Genomic DNA, 25,272 nt, shown 5'->3' on the forward strand with positions numbered 1-25,272 from the left:
AAATTTCCCATTTCTACAATGTTGAAATAGAAAAAAATATTAATCTAATGCTCATATGTTGCAAAGGAATGACAACTTTAGAAATTAGAACAAAGCCAGATGGTGGTGGTGCACACCTTTAATCCCAGCGTTTGGGAGACAGAGGCAAGTGGATCTCCAAGTTCGAGACCAGCCTGGTCACAAAGCAAGTTCCAGGACAGCCAGGTTTACATAGAGAAACCCTGTCTTGTAAAACAAACAAACCAAAAGAAAAAAAAAGGAATGAAAGAAGGCAAGAAAGAAACAAAGATAAGAGAGCACAAAGTTGGTACAACAGGAGTATTTTCAGGCTCCTAAATTGAGACCAAGTTAGTTACCCATAAGGTTGGTCAGTCCCCAAACCAATCTCCAGACTACTCAGCTTATAGCAGGGTCCAGAAGTGCTACATAAGCAAATGGAACGTCATTGATTTTAGAGTTGGTCATTATTTAAGTCTTCTCATAAGATGACTCCGTGTCTAGATCAAGTCCAACCATCACAAAGCATCACCATGAATAGCTCAGAAATGTTGACAATGTGTGAGGAAGAGATGGGAGGTGGACACATCAGCCACTTCCCTGCAGGGTGAACTCCCTTCACCACACCAACAGTCACTCACTGTTTTCTACCTTGGCAATGGAGTATGGCTCACTATACCTAAACTTCAGTGCGTCTGTTCATATCACCAGTGAGGCCTAATCTAGCCAGGCAGTCTTACAAAGTACACAACAACAGAATTACATAACCTTTCCTCTGAGGGAACCCATATTTCACAGTTTACAGCCCATAGAATCAACTGACTGGTACTCGGGGGCTTGAGGTGATCAGGAGCCTGTAGGGCTCTGACCTAGGTCCTCTGCATGTATGTTATGGCTGAGAAGCTTGGAGTTTGTGTGGGAATCCTAACAATGGGAAGGGAAGGTGTCCCCGACTCTTTTGCCTACTGTGTGACCCGTTCCCTCCTTCTGGGTTGCCTCATCCAGCCTTGATGTGATGTTATGTGCCTGGTCTTACTGTAGCTTGTTATACTCTGCTTGGTTGATCCCTGGGGGGTGTGGCAGAGGAGATTCTGAGGAGGAGAAACTGCAGTCAGGACGTAATATGTGAGAAAATAGGAAAAAGAAGGGAGGAAGAAAAGAAAGAAAGAAACAGGGGATCTTAAGCAAGTGCTGCCATGGAATAAATAGGGGGAATTCATGAGGAAGGGGACTGTGGAGACTCATGAGCTCCTTGGCCAAATAGTTGGGATCAGGTCACCTGACGCCGAGGCACTTCCCTCAGTTCACAGTGAGATGCTTAGGATGGATGGTAGGACTTGATCTAGATGTAGAGTCATCTTATTAGGAGACCCAGCACACCCGTAAGAGACTCTTCCCTCTGGTGGGAAGCCAGTTCATTTGCTGAGATTCCTCATTATGTTTAGAGAGGATCCTCTGTACCCAGATCCAAAATGATTCCAGTGGTTCAGATAGTGAAAGAGCTGATACAACTGCAAGCGCTTCTCAAATCCTGGGGTTTTAGGGATTTTGCTATGGTACGCGGAGTAAAAGGAGTTACTGAAGCCTCCGAACATGCCGGCGATTGCCAGCTCATATTCTGAGTGGCCATAGAAGGATGCTGGATCAAAAATGATGGGCCCAGAGGAATCTTCTGCTACATTCCCTCCCCAGAGGTCTCCATGAAGTAAGGAGGGCACAATTTCCAGGTCACGGAACAGGTCAGGAATCTTCAACTGCAGGGAAGAAGATGGAGCCTTAAACAAAGTGGCCAACCATACGGAGGTGTAGGTGCTTTCCTAAGTGCCAATGCACTTATCTGAGCAGGTATTCAAATGTGCCTGACTTGGAGAGAGAAGATGGGGACACTGACAAGCACTATGCTTCCTATCAGAAAGGAAGCCTATCCATCCCGGCCTTGCTGCCTCCCCTCTATCAGGGCTCAGAGGGACATGCTGTGGGCACTGGGCATGTAGCAGAGGCCCTGCTCACCTGCAGAGCAGACCAGAGCTCAAGAGCTTCCCGGTCCCCAGACTTCTTCTCCACCATGTCCATCTGGGGCTGAATGCGCTGCCTTGCATAGAATGTGACCCAATCCTTTTGCCAGTCATTTACCTGCACAGGTTACAGTAAAGGAGAAAGCAAACTTTATCAGAAAAACATCAGAACTGAAGGAGGCTTAAGTGCCCAGAAACCCCAAAGTAGAACAGGCTACCAGAAGCATGAAGAGGGGTAGCAGCTACAGGAGGTTTAAGAGGTGAGGGGTGACCAGGCAACATGAGGCCAGGTCCTGTCCCAGGAGGAATGGTAAGCAGGGTATGCCACATGACCACTTGCAGCCTTCCAAGCCTGAAGACCAACTAAAGCAATTTAATTAGAGTAACTGTGGAATAAAGGCCAGAGCTGGCCGACCCTCTGGATCTCATGGCTTCTTTCCAATCATCTTCCAGCAACCACCTGGCCACATTTTACCTTGTCCTAGGACTGAGGAGAGAAGTCATATGGAGCCTCTTTCAAAAGAACTCCCAAGGAAAGACATCCAGGGCCATGGGTGCTTCCCACTCAGGAAGGAAGGAAGGTAGATACGTGAGAGTAATTCAGCTCAGAGTAGGACATGACACAGGAGGACGAAACACTACACATAAGCACTCATGTGCATGTGCATATATCTGCATGTGAATGCACATGCATCATGAGTTACAGGCAAGAGAGGAAGGGCCAATACCAGCTGACACACACCCTAAACACATAGGACCTGAAAACCCCATAGGAGGCACGTTTATATATAACTTCCTACACATGTCTAAATCTATGGCCCCTGTGCCTACCATAAAACATCTACAAGTTTCTAGATTCTGCATTCACTCATCTTGGCAAAGAGCTTTCCTATTTGTTACCGTGATAAAACCAGCCCAGGGTTTTTGTTGTTTTTTTTTTTTTAATCTTATGGTTCCAGGTTATATTCCATCATTTCAGGAACGCAGGCCAACCCAATTCAGGTAATTCCTCACTATGACTTTCTAACCAGGTGATTTCAGGCAGGTATTTTTTTGTTTGTTTGTTTTTGTTTTTTAAGACAGGGTTTCTCTGTGTAGCCCTGGCTGTTCTGGAACTTACTATGTAGACCAGGTTGGCCTCAAACTCACAAAGATCCGCCTGCCTTTGCCTCCTGAGTGCTGGGACTCAAGGCATGCGCCACCACACCAGCTTCCCAGGTGATCCTAGATTGTATCAAGTTGACAATTAAAACTAGCCATCACAACTGTCATCCTACGTACTTCATATCTGCTGGGCATCAGGCAATATGCTCTAGGCAGAAACTCGCAGGGAAACAGACTTAAAACCACGGACATGAAAGGTATAATACCCTGTCATTGTGCTCTCTTTGAGAGTTTAATAGTTCAGTATCCACAGGGGAGTGGGCCCAACACCTCCACTCATAGGAAAGTCCTCAGATGGTCAAGTTCTTAAATAAACAATATACTTTGCATAGAACCCACACGGTGCTGCCATAGACTTAAATCATCTTCACATTACTTATAATATCTATATGATGAGATAACTCAGCAGTTAACAGGGCTTGCTGCTCTTGTAGAGGACCCAGCACCCATGGCTGGCTACTCACAGCCACCTGGGACTCCAGCTCCAGAGGATCTAATTCCTTCATCTGGCCTCAGCAAGCATCTACATATACACATGTGTGTGCTTGTGTGTGTGTTTATGTATGTATGTATATATATATCTTTAAAAAGAAGTTGGGCATGGTGGCACACATGTTTAATACCAGGAATTGGGAGGCAGAACAGGCAGATCTCTGAGTTTGAAGCCATCTGGCCTACATACTGAGTTCCAGGCCTGCTAAGGTTACATAATGAGACCTTGTTTTAAAAATAAATACGTAAATAAAATAAATAATAAAAATAAGCAAAGTAAAATAAAAGCTACAAATTTTCTAATTTTTAACCTCTCCTTGAAGTCCAGCATCCTAACTTGCTGTTTCTTCTGTCCGATTTTCCATCTTAATCTAATATTAAGTTTATTTACTTCATGTCAACTTCTTAAAAATTATCAGGGAAAAAAAAGGGTGCAAAGAGTTACAAAATCTCACAGAAAGGGAATACGGTAATTTCCCCACTGTGTCTCAACAGCCAGTTTGACTGTGAAATGGAGGTGAGCTCTGTGCCACTCACCTGGGGGAGGTATCCACAGCACGTCACTACATCAAACCCAAACTGGTCCACATACTGCTGCTCGGCCTGTCCACCTCCTTTCCCTTTCATGAAAAAGGAAACAAAGGAAAGTGACAGTTTGTCCCCTTGTTCTAGGAGACCCTCGGGTCCACTCTTGCAGCTCAGAATGGTTGTTTTGCAATCAATATCCCCTTACCCTCCTAATGCTTGCATTCATAAATAAGCAAGGCCCCCAGGTCACCCAGAACAGTGTCTGCTTTAGCAGACACAATAATCAAGGCACTAGCTATTCTAGAAGCAGAACCAAGTACCAGAGGATGCATGGGGATGGAGGATTCATAACAATGTCAAAATAAGTTAAGAACATTAATTTCTCTAGAGAGGAAAAATATCAACCCTATATCAGGAAAGGATGCCTTTCGGTGGCAATGTTCTTCCAGTTTTGACAGATAAAATTCTTATGCTTTGAAATGGCCTCAACTTCATGTATCTGCCCCAAATTAAGAAAATCCCAATCACAGGAATTCCATGCAACCTGGAAGCAATCGGTCTTAAAGCCAGTTTGACAGAGCCTATTAGCTAATCCTCACAGGACAAGAAAGCCTGATGGTACTACCAGTATATTATCACAGGATGGACAGGCTACCGGGACCCTTCAGCAGAACTATACACAGGAGATTCTGGATTACCTGCTTTCTGACTATCAGCTATTCTGTCTTACAGAGTCAGCACATGAGGTACATATGGATTATCAACTGTCAGCTGCTAGCACCACACTGTGTTCTAGATGGGTGGCATTATGGCTGTCGTTCTGAGCCTCTAGAATGCTGTGTACATAGAAGAGAAGACAGCGTGTTTAAAGGAGTCACTTTGTATTGAAAGCCAAAACAACTTTGATTAGACTCCCTTCTGGAGAGTAAGACATAAAACAACCATAATATCACGTGGTTCGGGTACATCAATATTTCTTCTTTTTTCAGTATGTCTAGGATGCACTGTACCCATCATACCCATGGTGTTCACTGCACTGCAAATGTGAAGCCTTGGGATGGTCACCCTTTGCTTTGGCATCAGCACAGGCTACAGCATTACCCCATCCCTGAGCCCTCTTCCAGACAGGGTCCCTTAGGACTCACACAGCCCCTTACCCACAGTGCCAGCCTCCTTCAGGAGCCTCTCTCCAAGCTTCCTGTTCTCAAGGTGTAGATCTGCAAGCTGGGTCCCAAGCTTGGCAGCATGACTAAAATCAAAACACAGGAACTGAACAGATGACACACAGATAGCAGATCCATCTGAAAGGTCTCAAGACATGTAAGGCAAGTCAAACATGGAGCGTAAAGTTCATTCTACTGAAATAAGAGGGAAAACTGGGTATGGTGGCACACAACAAGAATCCTAGGGAGGAGGAAGCAGGAGAATACAATTCTGTTTGTTTGACCACGTTTCCTAGTCTTTTAGACTTTGCAGCTGAGTCTTTTTGTGATCATCCCACTCTGAGAGCATCCTCTCTCTGGCTTTTATCTAACAGAGAGTGCATGCCATTCATCATATACAGAGTCATCATCTGTGCAGTCATGGACTCTGCGCCACACCTCAAATCTTGCCTGTCACCCCCACCACCCTAATACAAGATTCCAAAATAAAAAGACCCACACAGAGGAAGAGATAAGGCCTTCGCTTTTAACCAGAAGTGATGGTGTCGAGACAGACCTGCTCAGGTACCGCATGTCCAGATGTTCCATCACTAGCATGCTCCCTCCTCCTGGGGCATCGAGAACCTTGATGGGCTTGGGTACTTTGACTGTGTCTGTCTTCAGAATGGCAGTTAAGCTTGCCATCTCACCGTCAAACATCCTTTTTGCCTGTCAGTAAAACAATGGAGGAGGAGACCAAGGTCAACAAAGAGAGGCCATGCAGACATGATTACTTCAGGCCTTATAATTTCAAACCATGTTTATGCTAGCCAGAGGACTCAACAGAAGTGGACAGGCCTTTCAGGGTACTCATGAGAGGCCACAAGTGCTGACGTCACACAGGCATAAGCAAGCTTGTACTTTGCAGTGTGAGACTGCATTTGTTTGTTTGCTTGGTTGGTTGGTTTTTGTTTTTTGAGACAGGGTCTCTATATAACCTTGGCTGTCTTGAAACTGCTATGTAGACCACACTGGCCTCAAACACATAAAGATCCTCCTGCCTCTGCCTCCCATGTGCACCAATCCATCAATCTTGAAGTGTCACCTTCATGAGATTGAGTCTGGATACCACTGAGTGGTGATGGCAATGCACCTTTAATCCCAAGCACTCGGTAGGCAGAGGTGGGCAACTCTCTGAGTTTGAGGCCAGCCTGATCTACAAGAGTGAATTCCAGGCTAGCCAGGGCTACACAGAGAAACCCTGCCTTGAGACATACCAACAAAAAGAGTCCAGCCATTACCCACCCCCAGAGACAGTTGTCTCCACCCTGGCTTCCCCCATTACAGAGCAACTCTGCCTGCTTGGTTATGCTTTCTGTGCTCCTGGCTTTTGTTGTTTTGTTTTATTGTTGTTTTTAATGTGACAGGGTTTTGCTATGTAGTCCATGCTGGCCTCAAACTCACAGTCCTCCTGCCTCAGCCTTCTGAGTGCTGCAAGATCATTTTACACGTAGTCACATGGGCTCTACAGTCTGGTGTATTTGTTATACCTTCCTCATGTATACTATTTCACAGGGTGAACATACCAAAATGTAATCACCCATCCTACTTACTGAACAGAGCTGCCAAGGAAATTCTGCTTATGCTCGTAGTTACTACCTCTGTGATCTCGGGCAAGTTACTAAAGCTGTCTTCGCTTCGGTTTGCTTACCTATAAAATGAGAGAAACTACATTTCTGAGGTAGCAGCTAACACACAGCCCATTCTAAACATGCTGCAAATGTTATAACTACTCACTAAGAGAGCCAAAGTTTCTGAGAAGGAAGGTAAGAACTGTGTCCCTGACAGAACTTTCACAGCAATCTCTTTAGAATATGAAGGAGAAGCTAGACTTCTGTCAAGGTACTGGTGACAGAGACCACATTAAAAGTCACAGAAAAAAAATGCAGGAAATGTTTTAAAAGGAACTGTGCAGTCATGAAGAAGCATGGTTCCTTCACAGAAGTAGTTTACTCCTTATGTGGTCTGAAGATTCCAGCTGAGAAAGCAGCTACTCATAAACAGACTTTTGGGAAAATTAAGCCTCAGTTGGACCACTGTGGGAAAAAAAATCTAGAAATAATCTAAAAATGAGATAAAAATTTATCACAAGAGTCTAATAAGAACCATCAACCAGGTAGATTCTAGCAAGGCATAAGAAAGCAAATAAAAGAGCAGCCAGGTAGTCTTTAAAGTCTTACCTCATAGAAAGTAGAGCAAGGAAGAGTCGTATTTCTAACACAAAAGTTATATTCACAATCAGCAGATGCTCATCTTATGGATAGTATGCCTGCATAATTCATGCTATATATCCCAGTGCAAGCAAGAAAAAGACCAAATGGAAAAGGAAGACTGAAAGATTGAAAATAGACTTTGAATGGGAAATAACCCAGCAGTGGGGCTGGAGAGACGGCTTAATGGTTAAAAGTCCGTACTGCTCTTGTATAAGTCCTGAGTTCAATTCCTAGCCCCCACATCAGGTAGATCATAATCACCTGTGATTCCCACATCAGGAGGTTCTGATGTCTCTGGTCTCCATGGGCACCACACACATCCTACACCACATATAGATATATGCATATCGTCTTTAAAACTGAATGAATAAATAAATAAATAAATCTTTAGAAAAGAACTCAGCAATTTGTGCTGGGCAATATGTGTGATCCTTGAGAGGCTGAGGATTCCATATTAAGTTTCAGTCTAGCCTAGGCTACATATAGATGGAAACTGTGCCTCAAAACAAACAAAACCCACTTCCTGAGAGAGAGAATGTAAACTCACAGGAAGCAGCCACATCTCTGTTAGTTCACGGCCATTCTGGTCTATGTAGCAAATTCCAAGCCAGCTAGGGCTACATAGTGAGATCCTGTTTCAAGAAATTAAACAAAAAAAAAAAAAAATTTGGAAAAGAGAGATAAGAATCTGAACTCAACTCCGAACAACAGAAAACACTTAAGAAAAACTACCACTAGTTTGAGAACGTAGCTCAGTGATATAGTATATGAACCCTGGGTTCAACCTGTCATCACAAAGAAAAAAACAAATCAAGGTGGAACGAGGGCTGTGTAAACAAAGGATACCATACAAAAACAACAACAACAAAACCAGAACAGAGAAGTCCAACTGTAGAACATGCAGACCATGAAGTCTGGTGCTGAGGGCAATCTAGTGTAACTTCAAGGGCAGTTGACAGAGTTCAACTGATGTCTGAAGACAGGGGTTGAGGCAAATCCTAAGAAAATAATGGTATTTCAAAGTTTAACGCACACGTGAGAGGCAAGACTCCTTTATTGGAAGAAAAATGACTACAACTGCAAGCTAGGCTAGCGACTAAAACCTGCAATCCAGCACTCAAGAGACAAAAGCATTGAGTTTGGAGGTCAGCCTTAGAGACAGAAATCAATTCTAACTTGGAGAGTTAGTGTGAGATACAGGGCTTGACAAGAAGATAAATACCTTCAGTCTCGTTTAAAGACTTTGCCAAGTTCTACAGAAGCCATCCACCTCTCTTCCAACCAAGACCTGGAGTGAACAGCTTAAAATGACAAAGGGACAGCAGCAACCAGGAACACAACTGAAGCCTTGGGGCTCACCCTACCTGCCATTGGGCGCTTCAGAAAAAGTTCACACTCAAACAGAACATGGTGGAGGTGAGTGCATTATTTTCAACCTTTAAGATCTTGGATCTGAGTTTTAAGTCTCTGCGAGTTAAAATAAGCTTCAGATAAACACGTGTACTCTGACGTTTCTCAAAACTAGCCAAACGTGAAGGGTTTCTCAAAGAAGTGGGCATCGCAATCTCTGAATACCACGCGCTGTCCCTACGTAGCCATCGCTGCCGCAGCGGGCACAGCAGGCAAAGGCAGGGAAGCCTGAGAGTGAAATCGCCGGACTGTGGCGGTCACGCGTGGACGGCGGCCAGAGACTGTCGCTGAAGAGTCTCTAGCGCTACCCAACCCGGGCCAGCTCAGGATCTCACACACCCGGGACCCAAACCAGAGCCCCATTGTAGCCTCGGGCCAACGAGCCCGACCCTGACCCAGCGCCGGTGGCCCTACCTCTGCCTTGGAGTTCACTTTCACAAACACTCGTCCTTTGTCCGTGTCATAACTCTGGCCCTGGCTAATGCACCCGCCGCCCGAGTGACCCGTAGCTTTGACTGAGCTGCAGCCCAGCTCCCGCTTAAGCAGGGTCTCCATTGGAGCAGCTTCGCTACAAATCCAGTTCAGGCCTAGAGCAGAAGCGGGTACAGCTGCGGGGCGGGGCAGACGCAGACCAGTGACGGGATTGGGTGACAAGAAGGAAGGGGCGGGGAAACCTTTGGAGGGGCGTGGCCTGTTTGGTTAGGATTGGTTGAGGGGCAGAGCGACTGCTGCAAGTTCCCTCTGGCTGCTAGGGGGCAGAAGCGGGGTGAGTGGGTGGGGTGCCCAGCCTTGAGGCTCTGGTATGCTAAACTCTCAATTCAAACCGGTTCAAAACAATTCCCAGACAGCTGTGTAGACTGAAGGAGGTTGCGTCCCTCAAGGTTCTGTCTGAAGCCGTTAGTGAGGTGAAGCTGTGCCTTTAGGGTTTTGCAGAGGATGACACGTCGTTTCTCAGGGACGTGCTGGCCAAGGGACTATTTCCCTGGCCAGGAGGCCTTACCTTCTGTGGGAGGTATAGTGATCCTTGTGCTTACAAATAAGCAATAATAGAACCCACATACCTCCCTTCCACGTGTGATCAAGCAGATCTGGTATAGTTGGGTCAAATAAACTTGTTTAAAGAAGCAAAAACTTGTGGCTTGTTATCCCCCCATAAACAATAGCCTCTAGTATTTCAAGAAGTAGCTGTTCTTGGGCAAGGGGCTTACAGGTCAGATGCATTTTTGTTTCATGGATCTCTTAAGCGTAGTAATTAAAACTTAAAACATAACTTTGGCTTTCACAATGTCACGTGTACATTACAAAGAGTTTCAATGTACTCACACCTTAAGTTTTATTGTGCACACAAGATTGAGTTAATCACCAGAAAATTTTTCACTATATTGGGCTGTGACTAAAATATGCCTAAATAAACTACACAGAGCCAGACTTGAACTTTGAATCGACACCAGTTACCTAGTCTTATTGAACAGAACTGCCTTCTTGCCTCTAGCTGCCTATCCTTACTCTGCTAGCTGTAGTGGTTATAAAGACCCTCTCAAACCCTCCCTTGTCCTAAACGCAGGGTAAAAGGACCAGCACCAAAGGGAAAAGCACCTTGACCCTGACTTGATTCCAAGTCCAAGACCAGGGCCAAGAAACAGAAACACCAATACTGAACATGAAATCACACCAATCTCTAAACTTGCCCCAAGATTAGGCCACAAAAATTTCACCAATCCCTAGGCCACTCTGGAAAGCTCCCCACCCCCACCTCGAGAAACCCCATATAAAGCCTGTGTTCTGTTCAGCTCCCTGCTGCTTCTAACCCAGGCAGAGGCAGCCGCCCTCCTGGTTTTTCCCTCCCAGTAAATATCTTGTATGAGGTTTGTTGTGCAGTATGACTTTGTGGAGCAAAGCTGTAATACTTGTATGGAGGAAACTTTCCCCCAATAGAGCAGAGCTATAGCATTTTCACTGGGGAAACCTTCCCCTGCAGGAGCAAAGCTATAACTTATACCCTCGATGCTCACCTGCTAGCACTCAGCTCTGCTGTCCTCTCAGTTTGTCCAGGTTTGTGACAATGATCTGCAGTGCAGGACTCAGACTGTTTAAGTGTGTAAGTCCCGGGGCATGCCGCCTCCAATACAGGAGTTTTGTACTGTATGTGATTGTCAGATTAGCTTGTGTCTCAGCTAGACTTCAGTTCCTCCAAGGCTAGTTAAAAAATCTTTCTTTCTCAGAAGGAAAAAAACAGCAGGATTCATGTATAGATATAAAGAAAGAGACTTAAGAAACTGCAAATCTGAAATCAGTAGGATCTTCTGGCAGGCTGGAGATAAAGAGATGTTGTCTGAATCACGGTCCTCCTTCCACAGAATTTCTTCTTGTGGAAGGTTGATTTGTTCCGTTAAGACCTCTAGTTGGCTTACATTGTGGAAGGAAATGTGCCTATTCCAGACCCATGGACTTAAATGTTAGCAGGATGCAAACATACATACTTCTTTTTGTTTTGGTTATGGACTTGTGTGGAATAGGGAAGATTAATATTGACATAGGGTTTCACTATACAGCCCAGGCTGGCCTGAGAATCAGGGAAATCCTGCCTTAGCCTACCAAGTCCTGGAATGATAGACAACAGCCCCCAACAGAAAAATGCTTAACCAAATGTAGTGGTTTGAATAGGTTTGGCCCCCATAGACTCATGTGTTTGAATGCTTGGGTAATGCCATTATTAGGAAATGTGGCCTTGTTGGAGGAGGTGTATCACTGTGGGTGAGATTTCTATGCTCAAGCCCCACCCAGTGTGGAATTCCAGACTCCTGGCAGCCTTTGGATCAAGATGTAGTACTCTCAGCTTCTCCAACACCATGTCTGCCTGCATGCTACCATGCTTCCCACTATCATGATAAAGGACTAAACCTCTGAAACTGTTCGCCAGCCCCAACTAAATGTTTGTTTTTATATGAGTTGCCTTGGCCATGGTGTCTCTTCACAGCAATAAAACCCCAACTAAGACCCCACATACCTGGACAACGGTGCCCAATCAAGTGGACACAGTTGACCACCACACTCCCCATTGTTTCCCAGTTTGTAGCACAACAGAAAGTGGACATTCAATACGAATGTGCTAAAATGAGCAAATTAATAAAACCTTGAAAGTTTAAAGAAATAAAAAAGCAATTGAAGAAAGCATGCAGATTGTTTAACCTAACCTTCTGCTGAAAACATCTAGAAATGCTGGTTGAAATAGTTAAAAACACATCCCATCAAAGAGTTTACAAGACAGAGAGGAATGTAAGCTTAGTATCTAGGTGGTAGAAGCCTGGAGTAAAAAGTCAAAATTTAAAAAGATCTGTTCTTGCCGTGGGGACAAGGGTTGGTTTTAGGGAACTGGAGAGATGGCTCAGCAGTTAAGAGCTGTTAAGAGCTTGGCTGCTCTTCCAGAAGACCTGTGTTTACTCCCAGAGCCTACATGACTTACAACTGTCTGTAACTCAAGTTCCAAGGGATTCAACACTTGGCTTGTGTAGACATCAGGCACGATTGTAGTACACACATATGTAGGCAAATCATTAGTACTAATAAAATGATTTTTAAAAATTTAAAGCCAGGTTTTTATGTATTTTGTTTTTAGCAAACATGGATCTAAGTAACAGTACAGGACCAGATGGGTTCAAGGTGACCATGTAGTGGAAGAACAACTTTCCCACGACTCTAGGACTCCAAAAGGCTTACACGAGCTGTAGGAAGGTAAAGTGCAATCCTGAACCTGGTACCTGTGAGGTCTCATCCTTGAATAAAGCAGTGACATTGGTAGAAGTCATCATTGTCTGTTCTTGATTAGATCTGCAACCCAAACTCATTAGACTATTTTTTCTTTTCTTTCTTTCTTTCTTCCTTTCTTTCTTTCTTTCTTTCTTTCTTTTTTTTTTTTTTTTTTTTTTTTTTTTTGGTTTTTAGAGACAGGGTTTCTCTGTGTAGCCCCTGGCTGTCTTGGAACTCACTCTGTAGACCAGGCTGGCCTTGAACTCAGAAATCCACCTGCCTCTGCCTCCCAAGTACTGGGATTAAAGGCATGCACCACCACCACCTGGTTACTTAGACTATTTTTTTTTAAACACAAGTTTTACTTTTAATTTTAGGCACCAAGAGAGTGAAACACTAGATCTCATGGAAATTCTTTACGTAATTCAATGAAGTCAAAAGTGAACAGTGGACTGGAGAGTGATGGGAGTGACTGAGCACAATAGTCCACTCCTTTAGTCTCAGTATTTAGGATCTGAAGCAGGAGGATTGCAGTAAATTGAAGGCCAGCTTAAACTGAATAGCAAGAACCTGTCTCCATATACATACATACATACATACATACATACATACATACATACGTGTGTCTGTGTGTGTGTTACTATTAAATTTTTATATACTTATATACTTTATATATTTTTGAAACAGATTCTCTTGTATCCCAGGCTGGCTTCTAACATGCTAGGTACACAAGGATGGCCTTGAACTCCTCATCCTCCTGTCCCTATCCTGGCTAGGGTTACAGGACTATGCCAACATGCCCAAATTGGAGTGTTTGTTACTATTAAGCAGAATATTATATGCTGGTTGCCAGTACAAGAAGAGGGCACTAAACACTTCTGTCCTTTGTTCTTGATATCAGAGTCTTGATGGGCAAGACAACATGGCTGAATACTAGATGAAACCATATTTCAGCTACACAGAAAAGGGAGCAACTTCAACTTTAGGAGCATGTAGTAGTCCCTGCTGCCCAGCAGGCCCCACCACAGCAGCAACTTCAGGACAACTGGCTATGTGCATTGCTCTTATCCTGCTGTCACAAAACTGCTCTGTACCCACTTTGTGGAAGACACATGTTAGATTCACCCTAGTGCCATAGGACACACATGTATACGCAGAATAAAGAAGCCAAGTCTGGGCTTTCAAAAGATACAGTCTGGCCCAAAGTGATAACCACATCACAGTTTTTATATTCCAGGCCCAGCGTCTATTTTTTTAATTTAATTAAATCTATTAATTAATTTGTTTATTTATTTATTAGTTTTCCATGACAGGGTTTCTCTGTGTAACCCTGGTGATTCTGGAACTCATTCTGTAGACCAGACTGACTTATAGTCACAGAGATCCAACTGCCTCTGCCTCCTGAGATTAAAGGAGATTAAAGGCACTCACCACTACACCCAGCTGTATTTTTTTGATTTTATGTGTATGTGTCTTGTCTGTATGTACATCTCTGCACCATGTGCGTGGCTGGTGCTCATGGAGGTCAGAAGGGGGTAGGCTCTCCAGGAACTGCAGTTACAGACAGTTGTTAGCCTCCATGAAGGTACTAGGAAATGAACCTGGGTCCTCTAGAAGAGCAGCCAGTGCTCTTAATCACCAAGCCATTTCTCCATCATGCCCAAGAGTCCATTCTTAAATGCCACAAGGGGGTTGAAAAACCATTCACGAGACTGTCTTGCCCAAGAGCTGTAGACTGAATGCTTTGTGTCCCCTCAGAATTCATGGATTCACTAATCCCAGCATAGCTAACTTAGGACTGGTGCCTTAAAGGATGTAATTAATATTAAATGAGCTCACAGGGTGGGGCCATAATCCAAGAGGATTACCGAGTGAATCCATAAATAGAGACACCAGAAAGCTTACTCTCAGGGTATATGAGTGTTTCATATTTCAGGAAAGAGCCATGGCCAGACGTAGCAGGCAGTCAGTTCTCTACAGACCAGAAGCGTGAGATCCCTTGGCAGATCTCTAACACTAACCCTAACCCTAACTCTTCTGTCACTCTGATATCAGACATTCACTCTTGAGAATTATGAAGATTAACTTTCTACTATTTAAACCTGGCAGTAGACTGGCACCTCCAAGTCAACTAACACACCAAAGAAACAACAGTAAGTTATGGATAATGACAGGTGCAGGCATTGCCACAAGCACATACTGGGACAGTTATGCCTTTAATGTTAAAAAAAAAAAAAAGGAAAAATTGGGAGCTTAAGGGATTGTTCAACAGTTAAGAGCACTTGCTGCTGTATTGGAAAATCCAGGTTCAATTCTCAATACCCACATGGCAACTCAACAACCTGTAACCCCAGTTCCAATGGATCCACCTCTTCTTCTGGCCCTCCATGCGTGTGGTTCATATACACTCATTTAGGAAAACACTCGTACACATAAAAATAGATACTTTTAAAAGTCAAGCTTGGAAATATCTATAGGGAAGAAGAAAGAGCCCAAGACACTTGGTACAGATGATGAGAAAAGAAGCTTGTTTAAGTTGAAAACAATAGTTGCATAATGAAATGTCAAGGTGGGGAGCAGACTATTTAATCTTGGGTGGCCTGGAATTCTCTGCATAGACTAAGGTGGCCTCAAACTCACAGAGGTTTATCTGCTTCTGCTTCTGCTTCTGAATCTGGTATTAGAGGCATGCGCCCCTATGCCCAGCTTCAGAGTAAATTCTATGGCTTTTGGGGGGTGGGGTGGGCTTGGTTTTGTCTGTCTGCTTTTTGTTTGGTGTTTTGTTTTCTTTAGGTGTGGTTTTTGGAGACAGGGTTTCTCTGGATAGCTGTCCTGGAACTCATTCTGTAGACCAGGCTAGCCTTGAGCTCAGAGATTGGCTGTCTCTCTGCCTCTCCACCACTGCCCAGCTCAGAGTGGAATCATAAATTATATGTAAATTAAACACAGAAGAGGAAAGAATCACTAAATTAGAGGTCAGAAAAGTTACTGAAAATGTGGCATGGAGAAACTGAAAGGAAAATTGAGGGAGAGGTTAAAAGACATGAAGAACAGAACAAGAAGTTTTTGTAAAGATGTGAATGGACTTCCAGAAATTGGAAGGAAGACACAAACTGAAAAGGACTGGAATGAAACGGGAAGCTGGTCAGGGTGTGGAGTGGTGGGAACAGAGCCAACGTAGCTGTTCGTCATTGCCTTAACAACAGGTTGTGAAGTTCATTCTGTAATAACCTTGAATTTCAACATGACATCCAGTGGCCAGAGAAAAGTGATGAACCTACTAAGAGCAGAAATATAATTCAGAAAGCTTTTGATCTCTTTAATACTGACAGACCTGGACCTATAGATATCAAAATACTAAACAAAGGTAGCAATGAGGGTCCTAGGCTTCAGACCCAAGAAAGAGGAAACCCAGAAAATGATAAATGAAAGTGATAAGGAAGGGACAGGAAAAATTAACTTTAGGAAATTCTTGACAGTGATGATTCAGAAAATGTTCGAGGAAAGAGTTCCTGCACATCAGGAAGAACCAGCCTCTATCAATCAGGGTTCCTTTTTCTACCGAAAGCACATGTGACTAAATTTAGTATCTGCTAATGTGTGAAATCTGGCTTTTAAGAACACCGCCACTCCACCCCCAGACCTCCAGGGTAATTTTAGCCCTGATCTTGAATCTATTTTGGACCTTTGAAAGTGTTCTTTGATATTAAATTCTTTGTGCATTTACCTGCTGGCTAATTCAGGAGCTCAGGACAAGAACACACAGAGTGGGTAGAAGGGTCTCAAAGTGTGACTACGGCCACTCTGTCTTCCATTACTTCACACTGTGCTTGCATTTCCACACAGCTGCAAACACAATGTACCCATGTCAACATGAGCAGTGAGAGTTCTAAAAACCATTCTGGCTTTTAGTCGACAGTTCTAAAACCCATTGAATACTTGCTGTGGTATTTGGATGTGTGTTTGTTTTGTTTAAAAGCGAACCTTTTATAGTTTCATAGTTTCAGCCCTCCCCCCCATGCCCCTGCCCCCCCCCAAAAAAAACCAAAAACTGACCTTGATCCTCCTTGCCTGAGCCCCCTAGGTGCTGGGATGGCAGGCAAGCAGGCAGACAGACAGACAGACACACACACACACACACACACACACAGAGTGTGTGTGTTTGTATGTGGGTATGTGCACATGTGTGTAAGAGTGCCGGTGCCTGCAGAGGCCGGAGGTGTTGGATGCCCTGGAAGCTAGAATTACAAACTTTTATGAGCCTTCAAAAGTGGATACAGGGAAATGAACTCAAATAACTGCTGAGCCCTTTCTAGCTCTACAGAAATCTTGTAAAGAAAATTAAAAGATGTCCATGCTTAGACAAAAAGCAGTGAAGTGATAAAATACCCAAAGCAAAGGAAGTCTGTAATATGAATAGCCAAGATATCAAAAAGAATTAACATCTGTTTTCCCTGGAAGCCAAAAGATAGAGGGCTAATAGATTATAATCAAAAGAAAACAACTTCCCCAGGGAAAAAATGTTTCCGAGAATGAAAATGAAATAAAAACATTTTTTAAGCTGAAAGCTATGGCTGTCATGAAGTTAACTGCCTTTATTTCTGGTGATGCTGTTTCCTACCATCCTAAGGAAAAGCCTGGGAGAATCGGTGCTCCCCTTCAGTGCTCCTCTCCCACCACAGGGATCTCAGGTCATGAGGCTTAGTGGCAGATGTCTTTATCCACTGAACCATCTAGCAGCTCTGCCTTTGTATTTCTTGACCTGAAACAGTGATTTGATTTATAACTGAAGTTGCTACTTTATAGCTTTCTATTACATACATGTATGTATGATCATGCTCTTTCCCGTGTAAATAATCCATTTCACCATTAAAAACAAAAAACAAAAAAACAAAAGGCCAGACAGGTGGCAACTGGACACACCTTTAAAACCTAGCACTCAGGAGGCAGAGGGAGGCAGGTCTCTGAGTTCAAGGCCAGCCTGGTCTAAGAAGCAAGTTCCAGAATAACCAGGTCTACACAGAGAAACTCTGTCTCAAGAAAAATTATATATATATGTATATATATATATATATATATATGTATATATGTATGTGTGTGTGTGTGTGTGTGTGTGTGTGTGTGTGTGTGTGTGTGTGTATGTGTGTGTGTGTCTGTCTGTGTGTCTGTGTGTGTGTGTCTGTGTGTGTGTGTGTCTGTGTCTGTGTGTGTCTGTGTGTCTGTGTCTGTGTGTGTCTGTGTGTATGTATATGTAAAATATTCTTTGTGCTTCTTTGGGGTTTTTGTTGTTGTCTTCCAAGATAGGATTTCTCTGTGTAATAGCCCTGGCTGTCCTGGAACTCCCTTTGTAGACCAGACTGGCCTTAAATTCATGAAGATCTGCCTGACTCTGCCTACCAAGCACTGGGAATAAAGGCATGTGCCACCACACCTGGCTCATAAATTATTTTTTAAATATTTTTAAGATTTGTTTATTTTATTTATATGAGTACACAGTTGCTGTCTTCAGACGCACCATAAGAAGGCATCAGATCCCATTACAGATGGTTGTGAGCCACCATGTTGTTGCTGGGAATTGAACTCAGGACCTCTGGAAGAGCAATCAGTTCTCTTAACCGCTGAGCCATCCCTCCAGCCCCATAAATTATTTTTTATTGAAAAAACAAATGTGCAATATATTTTTAGCGTATTTTCCTTATAAATTGTCTTTAAATATTTAAAAGAAAGATTGTAATAGTTTATTTTTATCTTAACTGTGTGTATTTGTCTGTGTAAGTGCATGTAAGTCCATGTGCCCGTGGACGCCAGGGCTATCACAAACCCCTGGAGGTGGAGTTACAGTCAGTTGTTAGCTGGACAGCAGAGGTGCTGAGGATTTAACAGGTCCTTCCTCTGCAAGAGCAATACAGCTCTAACCACTGAGTTATCTCTGCTCCTTTCAGAGTTTCTATTACATTATTTTTGCATTTGCATGTGCACATTTGTTTATATGTGGAACTGAGAGAACAACTCCTAAGGAGTTAATTGTCTCCTTCACACTGTATGGGTCCTGGGATCAAGCTAAATAAAAACAAGTTACTTTAATAACCAAGACTAACAAAAACAGTAACTTATAGACACAAACACAACATTCAGAAGACAACTTCACACTTATCACGCCCATTTAACAAAGCAATAGTAAGAACTTTTCCATGAGAGCCTGTGACATCTCCAGCCACAAGCTTTTTGCCCTGGCTTTAAGTATTATAGCTCTGCTCTGGCAGGGGGATGTTTCCCCTAATGAAAATGTTACAGCTCTACTCTGGGAGGTATCTTGGCAGTCTGGAACCAAAGGACACTACAAAGTCACACCGAACCACAAACCTCACACAAAATTTATTGGGAGGGAAAAACACGGGAGAATGGCTGTAGAGAGAATCTCTTGTGCACTTTGTAAAAAGCATTCACCTGTAACTAAAAAAGCCTATGGCCAATGAGCTGAGGCAGGCAAAAGGAGGTGGGCATTGTGGCAGAGAAGGGCTGGGGGATTTTGGGAATGAGTTATGAGCTGAGGAGATTTTCCCTGAACTCTGAGGAGACAGATTCATGAAACTGAGAAGATAACCAGCCACTCTGGCATTCATAGGATAGAATAGACAGAACCTGAGGAGAGCGGATCTTAGAATAAACAGGTAAATAAGTAATGAGCTGGTCAGGGAACAAGTAATCCTTTTGGCCCAAGCATTTATTTACCAAATATTAAGTCTCAGAGTCATTATTTCAGGGAAAAGAGGAGCCGGGTGGAAAACAATGAGGTTACAGGTGGCTGCCTCTACTTGGGTGAGAAGCATCAGGGAATTGGGCAGATGGCAGGCTTTATATAGGGTTTCTAGGGGTGAGAAGAGCTTTCTAGGGAGGTCTGAGATTGGTGGGCTTTTGTGGCCTGGTCCTGAAGCAAGCTTCCGGATTGGTGGGATTTCATGCTCATGGATTGGTGGAATTCAGTTCCTTCCCTGGTTTTGGTCTTGAGGTCTTGTCGTTAGGCTTCAGTGATCTTTCTTTCGTCCTGGTCTTTTTATGACACACTGGCTACACACTGGCTACAATAGCAAACATGGGTTTGTACCAGTGTAGGTGACCTTAAATTCGGTGGAAAAGCGATCGATTGAATGTGTAACAGCCACATCACTATTGCACCTGTGGACACTTCTTGTTTGTCATGGCAATCCAAAACCAAGCAGGATTATTGACAACAGTTCTTCCCCAGTAGCCTACACAGTGCCTTCCCGTCTTATGAAAGACAACAAATAGAGAGGATGTTGACAGCTGAGTCAAGCCTGATTTCTCCATGTCTTGAAATCAGAAAATGCAGTGTCTTCAGCTCTAGTCTTGTCGACTGGCAGTAGCCTCTCCGATTTGGGGGGCCTCAGGAGCCTCCCTGGCCAACAACGATAAGAAGGTACCCCACCTCTGGCACTGGAACTTCCACCTAATTATAAAGCTTCTGGGAGTGTTTTTCCCCCACCTGCATAGGAAGACTTCATTCAGACCCTTAAACCATGGTTTTTACTTTCCTTCCAGAAGCTCTTTCAAATCTGTGAGGCAACCAAGGTTTAGCATCACTAAACAACAACAGCAACATCAAAACCCGCAAACAAACAAAAATCTTTTTATAGACAATAGACAGGATCTGGCTGTTCACTTCTTTCTGTCCTGTTCCAAGCAACTGACAATCGATTTTGAGATTCAGTAGTTAAGGGGTAAAAACAAAGTTAACAAGATCCAATATAGCGTAAAAAAGATCCATCATTTGTTTCAGTTCTTCTGCCAAAAACGTATCAGAGAATGAAGAATAGATCGGAGACTGTATCAATTCATTTCCTTATTAATATGACCAAATACCTGACAAAAAGCAATGGTATTATTATTGTTATTATTATTATTACTGGAAGAGAGTTTATTTTGGCTCACAGTTTGAAGCTCACATCATGGCAGGGAAACCATGGTAACAGGGGTGTGAGCTAGCAAGTGACATGGCAGAGGAACTAAAGGAAGACAATGGGATGTCACCAGCATTCCTGCTAGGGCACTGCCATGGAGTGCCCATTCTCTGGACATCTGGTGCTACTATCCTGGCTACTAGCCACATTTCTGTTTGTCATGCCTGACACTAGAGATGGCTTCTTGGGTCTGGCAGACTCCTCACATGACTATAATATGATCCTGGCCTCTCCATTAGTCACACCTGGCTGCTGAAAGGGCCCCAGGATAGGTGAATAATCTCTATACCAAATGAACTTAAGATACATTTTTTTCATATATTTGTCTACGGTGGAAGTGGGTGAGTGGGTGGGTGATCGTGTGTGTACAGGTCAGCAGACAATTTTCTAGAGTCAGTTCTTTTCTACCACATGGGTTCTGAGGGTCATCAGCTTGGCAGCAAGCTCCTTTACTAAACCATTATGCTGTCTTGCTGGTCCCTCAAGTGTATTTTCTTGCAAGAGAAAACTGTTCACTGTTCCTGTTCCTGTTAGATTACAGTGGAGCTGCTGGAGAACACTTGGCCAGAAGCCCATGCACCAGGAGCACAGCCAGTCACTATGAGTATACATAATGGAGTCTGGGGGGCAGGGGCTTGCACGTAGTGCAAGTACGACACACACTTGAAGCAGCCTCTTTCCTGACTGTGCAAATCTATAAAGTGAAGAGATCTCATCCAGTGCCTGCCTCATTACTCTGGCCATCTGGGGACATCATGTTGGCTGTAGGGATCATGGGCACAATTGTTCTGCATTAAGGCTCCAGACAAACTTTTACTCACCACAAGGTCCACAGCAGATATCAGCAACATCTGGATAGGCCACATAGGGGCAGCCTCTGTCCAGTGGCTGCCAGATGTCAGTCAGAGGTACAATGGGGCATAAGAGAAGCTTTCAGAGCACTTTTATTAGGCTCTGGTCCTGCCTGGGCTGATCTGCTTGGAAGGAGCATGGGTGGAGTAGGGGGAACTGTGGGCAGAAACCAGGTAGAGAAAGCTTGAAGGTAGGCTTTAAGATAGAGGAGAGGGTGCCCTGATGAGACAGGGGTTGGGGTGGGCTGCCTAGCTGTGTATGAGGAGAAGTGTTAGCAGGAGCAGGGTGGGGCACAGGGGGCAAGAACTCTGCAAGCAACTTCACACTAAAATGGATCTTGTGGCAGGGCTCTGGTACTTCTGGGACATCCACAGGTTGGTTTTGCCTAAAATAGATGTTCTTTCTATAGCAAGGGAGCAACTGGAGTATGGTGATAAATTTCGGTGAGTCACCAGCCAGCACACACCCACTCTGTACCCAGCTGTTAATTTCTATTTACTTCTCCACAGAAGGGAAGAGAAAAATAGAGCAAGATTGTTTGGACAAGCCCTTGGTTTTGTGGTCAATCCATATTTACAGTTCTTAGATACATTTTTACTTTGGCACCAGAGAAAGCTGAAAAAGGGATACTTTTTTTTTTTAATAGTCAGTGGAGATAGAAAAAAATCTCATTTTATGGAAAGGTATTTCTTGCACATGGCTTGGAATCTCTCCTCCATTTTCTACAAAAAGGAGCCTAGTGCCTGAAATTGTGCTCTAGGCTAGAGAAGAAGTAATGATGGCACAACACACAAACTGCTCTGCAAATTACAGAGCAAACTTTCTTCAGAGATATAACCCACATCTTGAAAGTCTTCAAACAGCCAAACAGTTCCTGTGTGAGCCCCTTCCTATATCCAATAAGGTAAAACATCACATAGAAACCTGTACAAGTTAGTTTTAATACCTGGATGCACAATAAATGAACAAAAATATTTATATAAGGAAGGAAACTCTTGACCTGCATAAACCTTGAGGATATCACACTAAGTAAAATATACCAGATACAGGTTCCTGGAGTGAGCAAACTCACAAAGGTAGAAAGCTGAATGGGTGCTACCAGAGCTGGAATAGGGGAATAGTTCAGTTAGTGTTTAGTGGACACAAAGTTTCAGCTTGGGGGAGATCGACAAGTTCTAGAATCTGGTGGTTGTAATGGTTACATAATAGCACAATGTGCTTAGTATAACTAAACAGCAGTTAAAATGGGCTGGGAATCTAGCTCAGTGGTAAAGCACTTGCCTGGAATATGCAAAGGCCTGGGATAAAATCCCAAGCACAGAAAAAATAACGTTAAAATGGTAAATTTCACATTAGATATATTTTGCTACAAAGCTAAGGCTACCCTGGCTATTTATTTAGAAGGACCTCACTATATAGCCCTGGCTGGCCCTGAAATTGCTCTATATATCAGGCTCAATTCACAGAGGCCTGCCCGCATCTGTCTCTTGGATCTCGGGGTTAATGGTGTGCCCCATCATGCAAGGCAAAGCTACCTTGCTATATCAACCAGCTCTAGAGATGGAATCCTGGTGGTCCTCTACCCAAGTGACTTCTCTGAGCCACTGTTGCTTCTGGTGTCAGTGGGATGTGTAATTTGTCCCTACCTTGAGGGTAGTTTAGAACTACAAAGGGTGATCCAGGCCAGGATACCCTGTCCATTAGCCAACCTTATTTTCCACCCCAAATAGCCATCACAGACTCTACAATCTAGTATAAACTAAAAGCAGGAGGTGGCCACCTGTTGTAGGAAATATTTAATCTTTGATCATTCAGTTCCTATATAAAAGACACACAACTTTTATTATTATAATAAACCTTTAGTAGCACTAGAGCTGGGCAGATATCTACCTCTAGGCGATTAGAATTTATATTTCCCCATCAATAACTATGAATTATTACTTGCTATGTTCCATCTGGGCTGCTCTTAAGTTAAACTGCCCAGCCTTCATGGCCATGTATTCATAACTCACTTACCTCATGGAATCTTCCTCCTCTCTCTCCTTTCTTCTCCCCCTTAGGGTCTCCTGAGATCCCAAGCCTGGAAACCCAAGAACCCCGCCTATCTCTCTTCTGACCAGCTATTGGCTGTAGGCATCTTTATTCACCAATCAAGGATAACTTGGGGGTTTGGGATATGAACTTGGGTATGTGCAAATTCTCTCACAGCCAGGCCTTAGGGGCCAATATTTAGCATAATCCAAGCAAAAGACCAAGCCTCAACAGCCACCAGAATCCCAGCTTTGGCTTTTGTTTATTTTAAACTTGAGCCAAAACTAATGGAACAGAAAATTTGACAGTTTAGCATTTTCATGTATGCTTTTCAGTGTATTAAGTCCATTCACATCCTTGAGCGAACATTACCATCATCAGTCTCCAGAACTTTCCCATCGCTCCAAACTGAAGCTGTCATCAGAAAACGCTACCCTCAGGCCAGGAAGATGGCTCAGTGGATGAAGTGCTTGCTGCTGCTTCACAAGCCTGGTGACCTGACTTCCATTCTTGGAATTCATGTAACAATAGAAGGAGAAAACTGGTTGTTCAAAATTGTCCTCTGACTTCCACACGTACACCATGGCATATATACACACACATCATGTAGCTACACATGCACAATAAAAGAAAAGGAGTAAATGTTACTCCTCCCCGGGATGAAAGCCTACAGTTGGAATAGATCCTGTGCTATGAGTTTAGAATGGCTTCTTAGATAAGAGATTACCACGTGCAAACCAAACTGCTCTCAAACAGTGGTCCTCAACTGTTTAGTGATGGTGAGGGTCTTGTTCCCAACTCCTAACAATTATATAAACATTTTTGGTGGTTACCACTGAGGAGAGGGAAAATAGTATGGAGGCCAGGATTGCTACTCAGTTTCCTACACTGCATACATAGTTCAGCTCCCTCATCCAGCTGGAATCATCTGCCCCTGTTGTCCAAAAAGCTGGGATTCAGATAGATGTCCTCTGATAGTCTCAGAAGCTAAAAAGTACCCTTGTGAAAGTCTGGCTGAGGGGACAGTGGCACATACCTCCCAGCCCAGGGTCTCTGATAGGTTGATCCTCATGCTCCATTTCCTTTCCCGTCCTCAGTGGATCTCACAATCCTTTCCCACCATTAGCCTCTGTGTGGACGAAACATCACATCAAAGCAGCTGGGTGTTGGTGGCGCACACCTTCAATCCCAGTGCTCAGGAGACAGAAACATTCAGATCTCTATGAGTTAGAAGCCAGCCTGATCTACAGAGAGAGTTCCAGGATAGTCAGCACTACATGAAGAGATTCTATCTTGAAAAAAAAATCAATCATGTTGAAGCTGTAATCTCAGCATGTTTGTAGAACGAAGCTTTGAGGGAAAAAAAGGGGTTAAATTTGGTCATGATGGCAGAGACTTATCCTATAGGATTAGTGGCCTCACAGAAGGAGGAAGAGAAGCTAGGACTGGAGACAGAATTCTGTAATCCCAGCATTTGGCAAACCAAGATAGAAGACTAAGTTTCATGCGAATTTAGACTAGGGTAAGACTATATCTCTAAGGTCAAAATCCAAACAAGAAAATGAATGGAAGGGGACCAAGGGAAAGAGAGGGAGAAGCTTCCAGGAAAGGGAGGAGAGAGGCTTTGCAAAGAGAAAGTAGG

The 25,272-nt window shown here is 43.6% G+C and overlaps 1 protein-coding gene across 2 annotated transcripts; it reads right to left on the minus strand.

Moving 5' to 3' along the window:
• Positions 1-203: 203 nt before the first annotated feature.
• On the minus strand, positions 204-9,660 carry Fn3krp (fructosamine 3 kinase related protein). Of its 2 annotated transcripts, XM_028787889.1 has the most exons (7): positions 9,436-9,531; positions 8,159-8,243; positions 5,916-6,067; positions 5,354-5,445; positions 4,206-4,288; positions 2,008-2,130; positions 204-1,751 (listed from the first exon to the last, which is right to left on the minus strand). In XM_028787889.1, the coding sequence occupies exons 2-7, from the start codon at positions 8,171-8,173 to the stop codon at positions 1,413-1,415; spliced, it is 804 nt and encodes a 267-aa protein (XP_028643722.1). In that variant the 5' UTR covers positions 8,174-8,243; positions 9,436-9,531; the 3' UTR covers positions 204-1,412. The 2 variants fall into 2 exon arrangements, with proteins under 2 accessions (XP_028643722.1, XP_028643721.1); XM_028787888.1 differs by lacking the exon at positions 8,159-8,243 and having other exon boundaries at positions 9,436-9,660.
• Between the last annotated feature and the right edge of the window lie 15,612 nt (positions 9,661-25,272).

Source organism: Grammomys surdaster, unplaced genomic scaffold (assembly GCF_004785775.1).
Source record: "Grammomys surdaster isolate TR1022 unplaced genomic scaffold, NIH_TR_1.0 125688, whole genome shotgun sequence".
In the NCBI taxonomy this organism is placed as follows: domain Eukaryota; kingdom Metazoa; phylum Chordata; class Mammalia; order Rodentia; family Muridae; genus Grammomys; species Grammomys surdaster.

What these genes read in the sequence shown, in the direction of transcription:
- Fn3krp (XM_028787888.1), bottom strand. Translation starts at nt 9,576, where the DNA reads ATGGAGACCCTGCTTAAGCGGGAGCTGGGCTGCAGCTCAGTCAAAGCT. An exon ending in AAGTGAACTCCAAGGCAGAG is followed by an intron (nt 6,068 to 9,435) that starts GTAGGGCCACCG and finishes TTTTACTGACAG; the next exon opens with GCAAAAAGGATGTTTGACGG. An exon ending in GACATGCGGTACCTGAGCAG is followed by an intron (nt 5,446 to 5,915) that starts GTCTGTCTCGAC and finishes TTTTGATTTTAG; the next exon opens with TCATGCTGCCAAGCTTGGGA.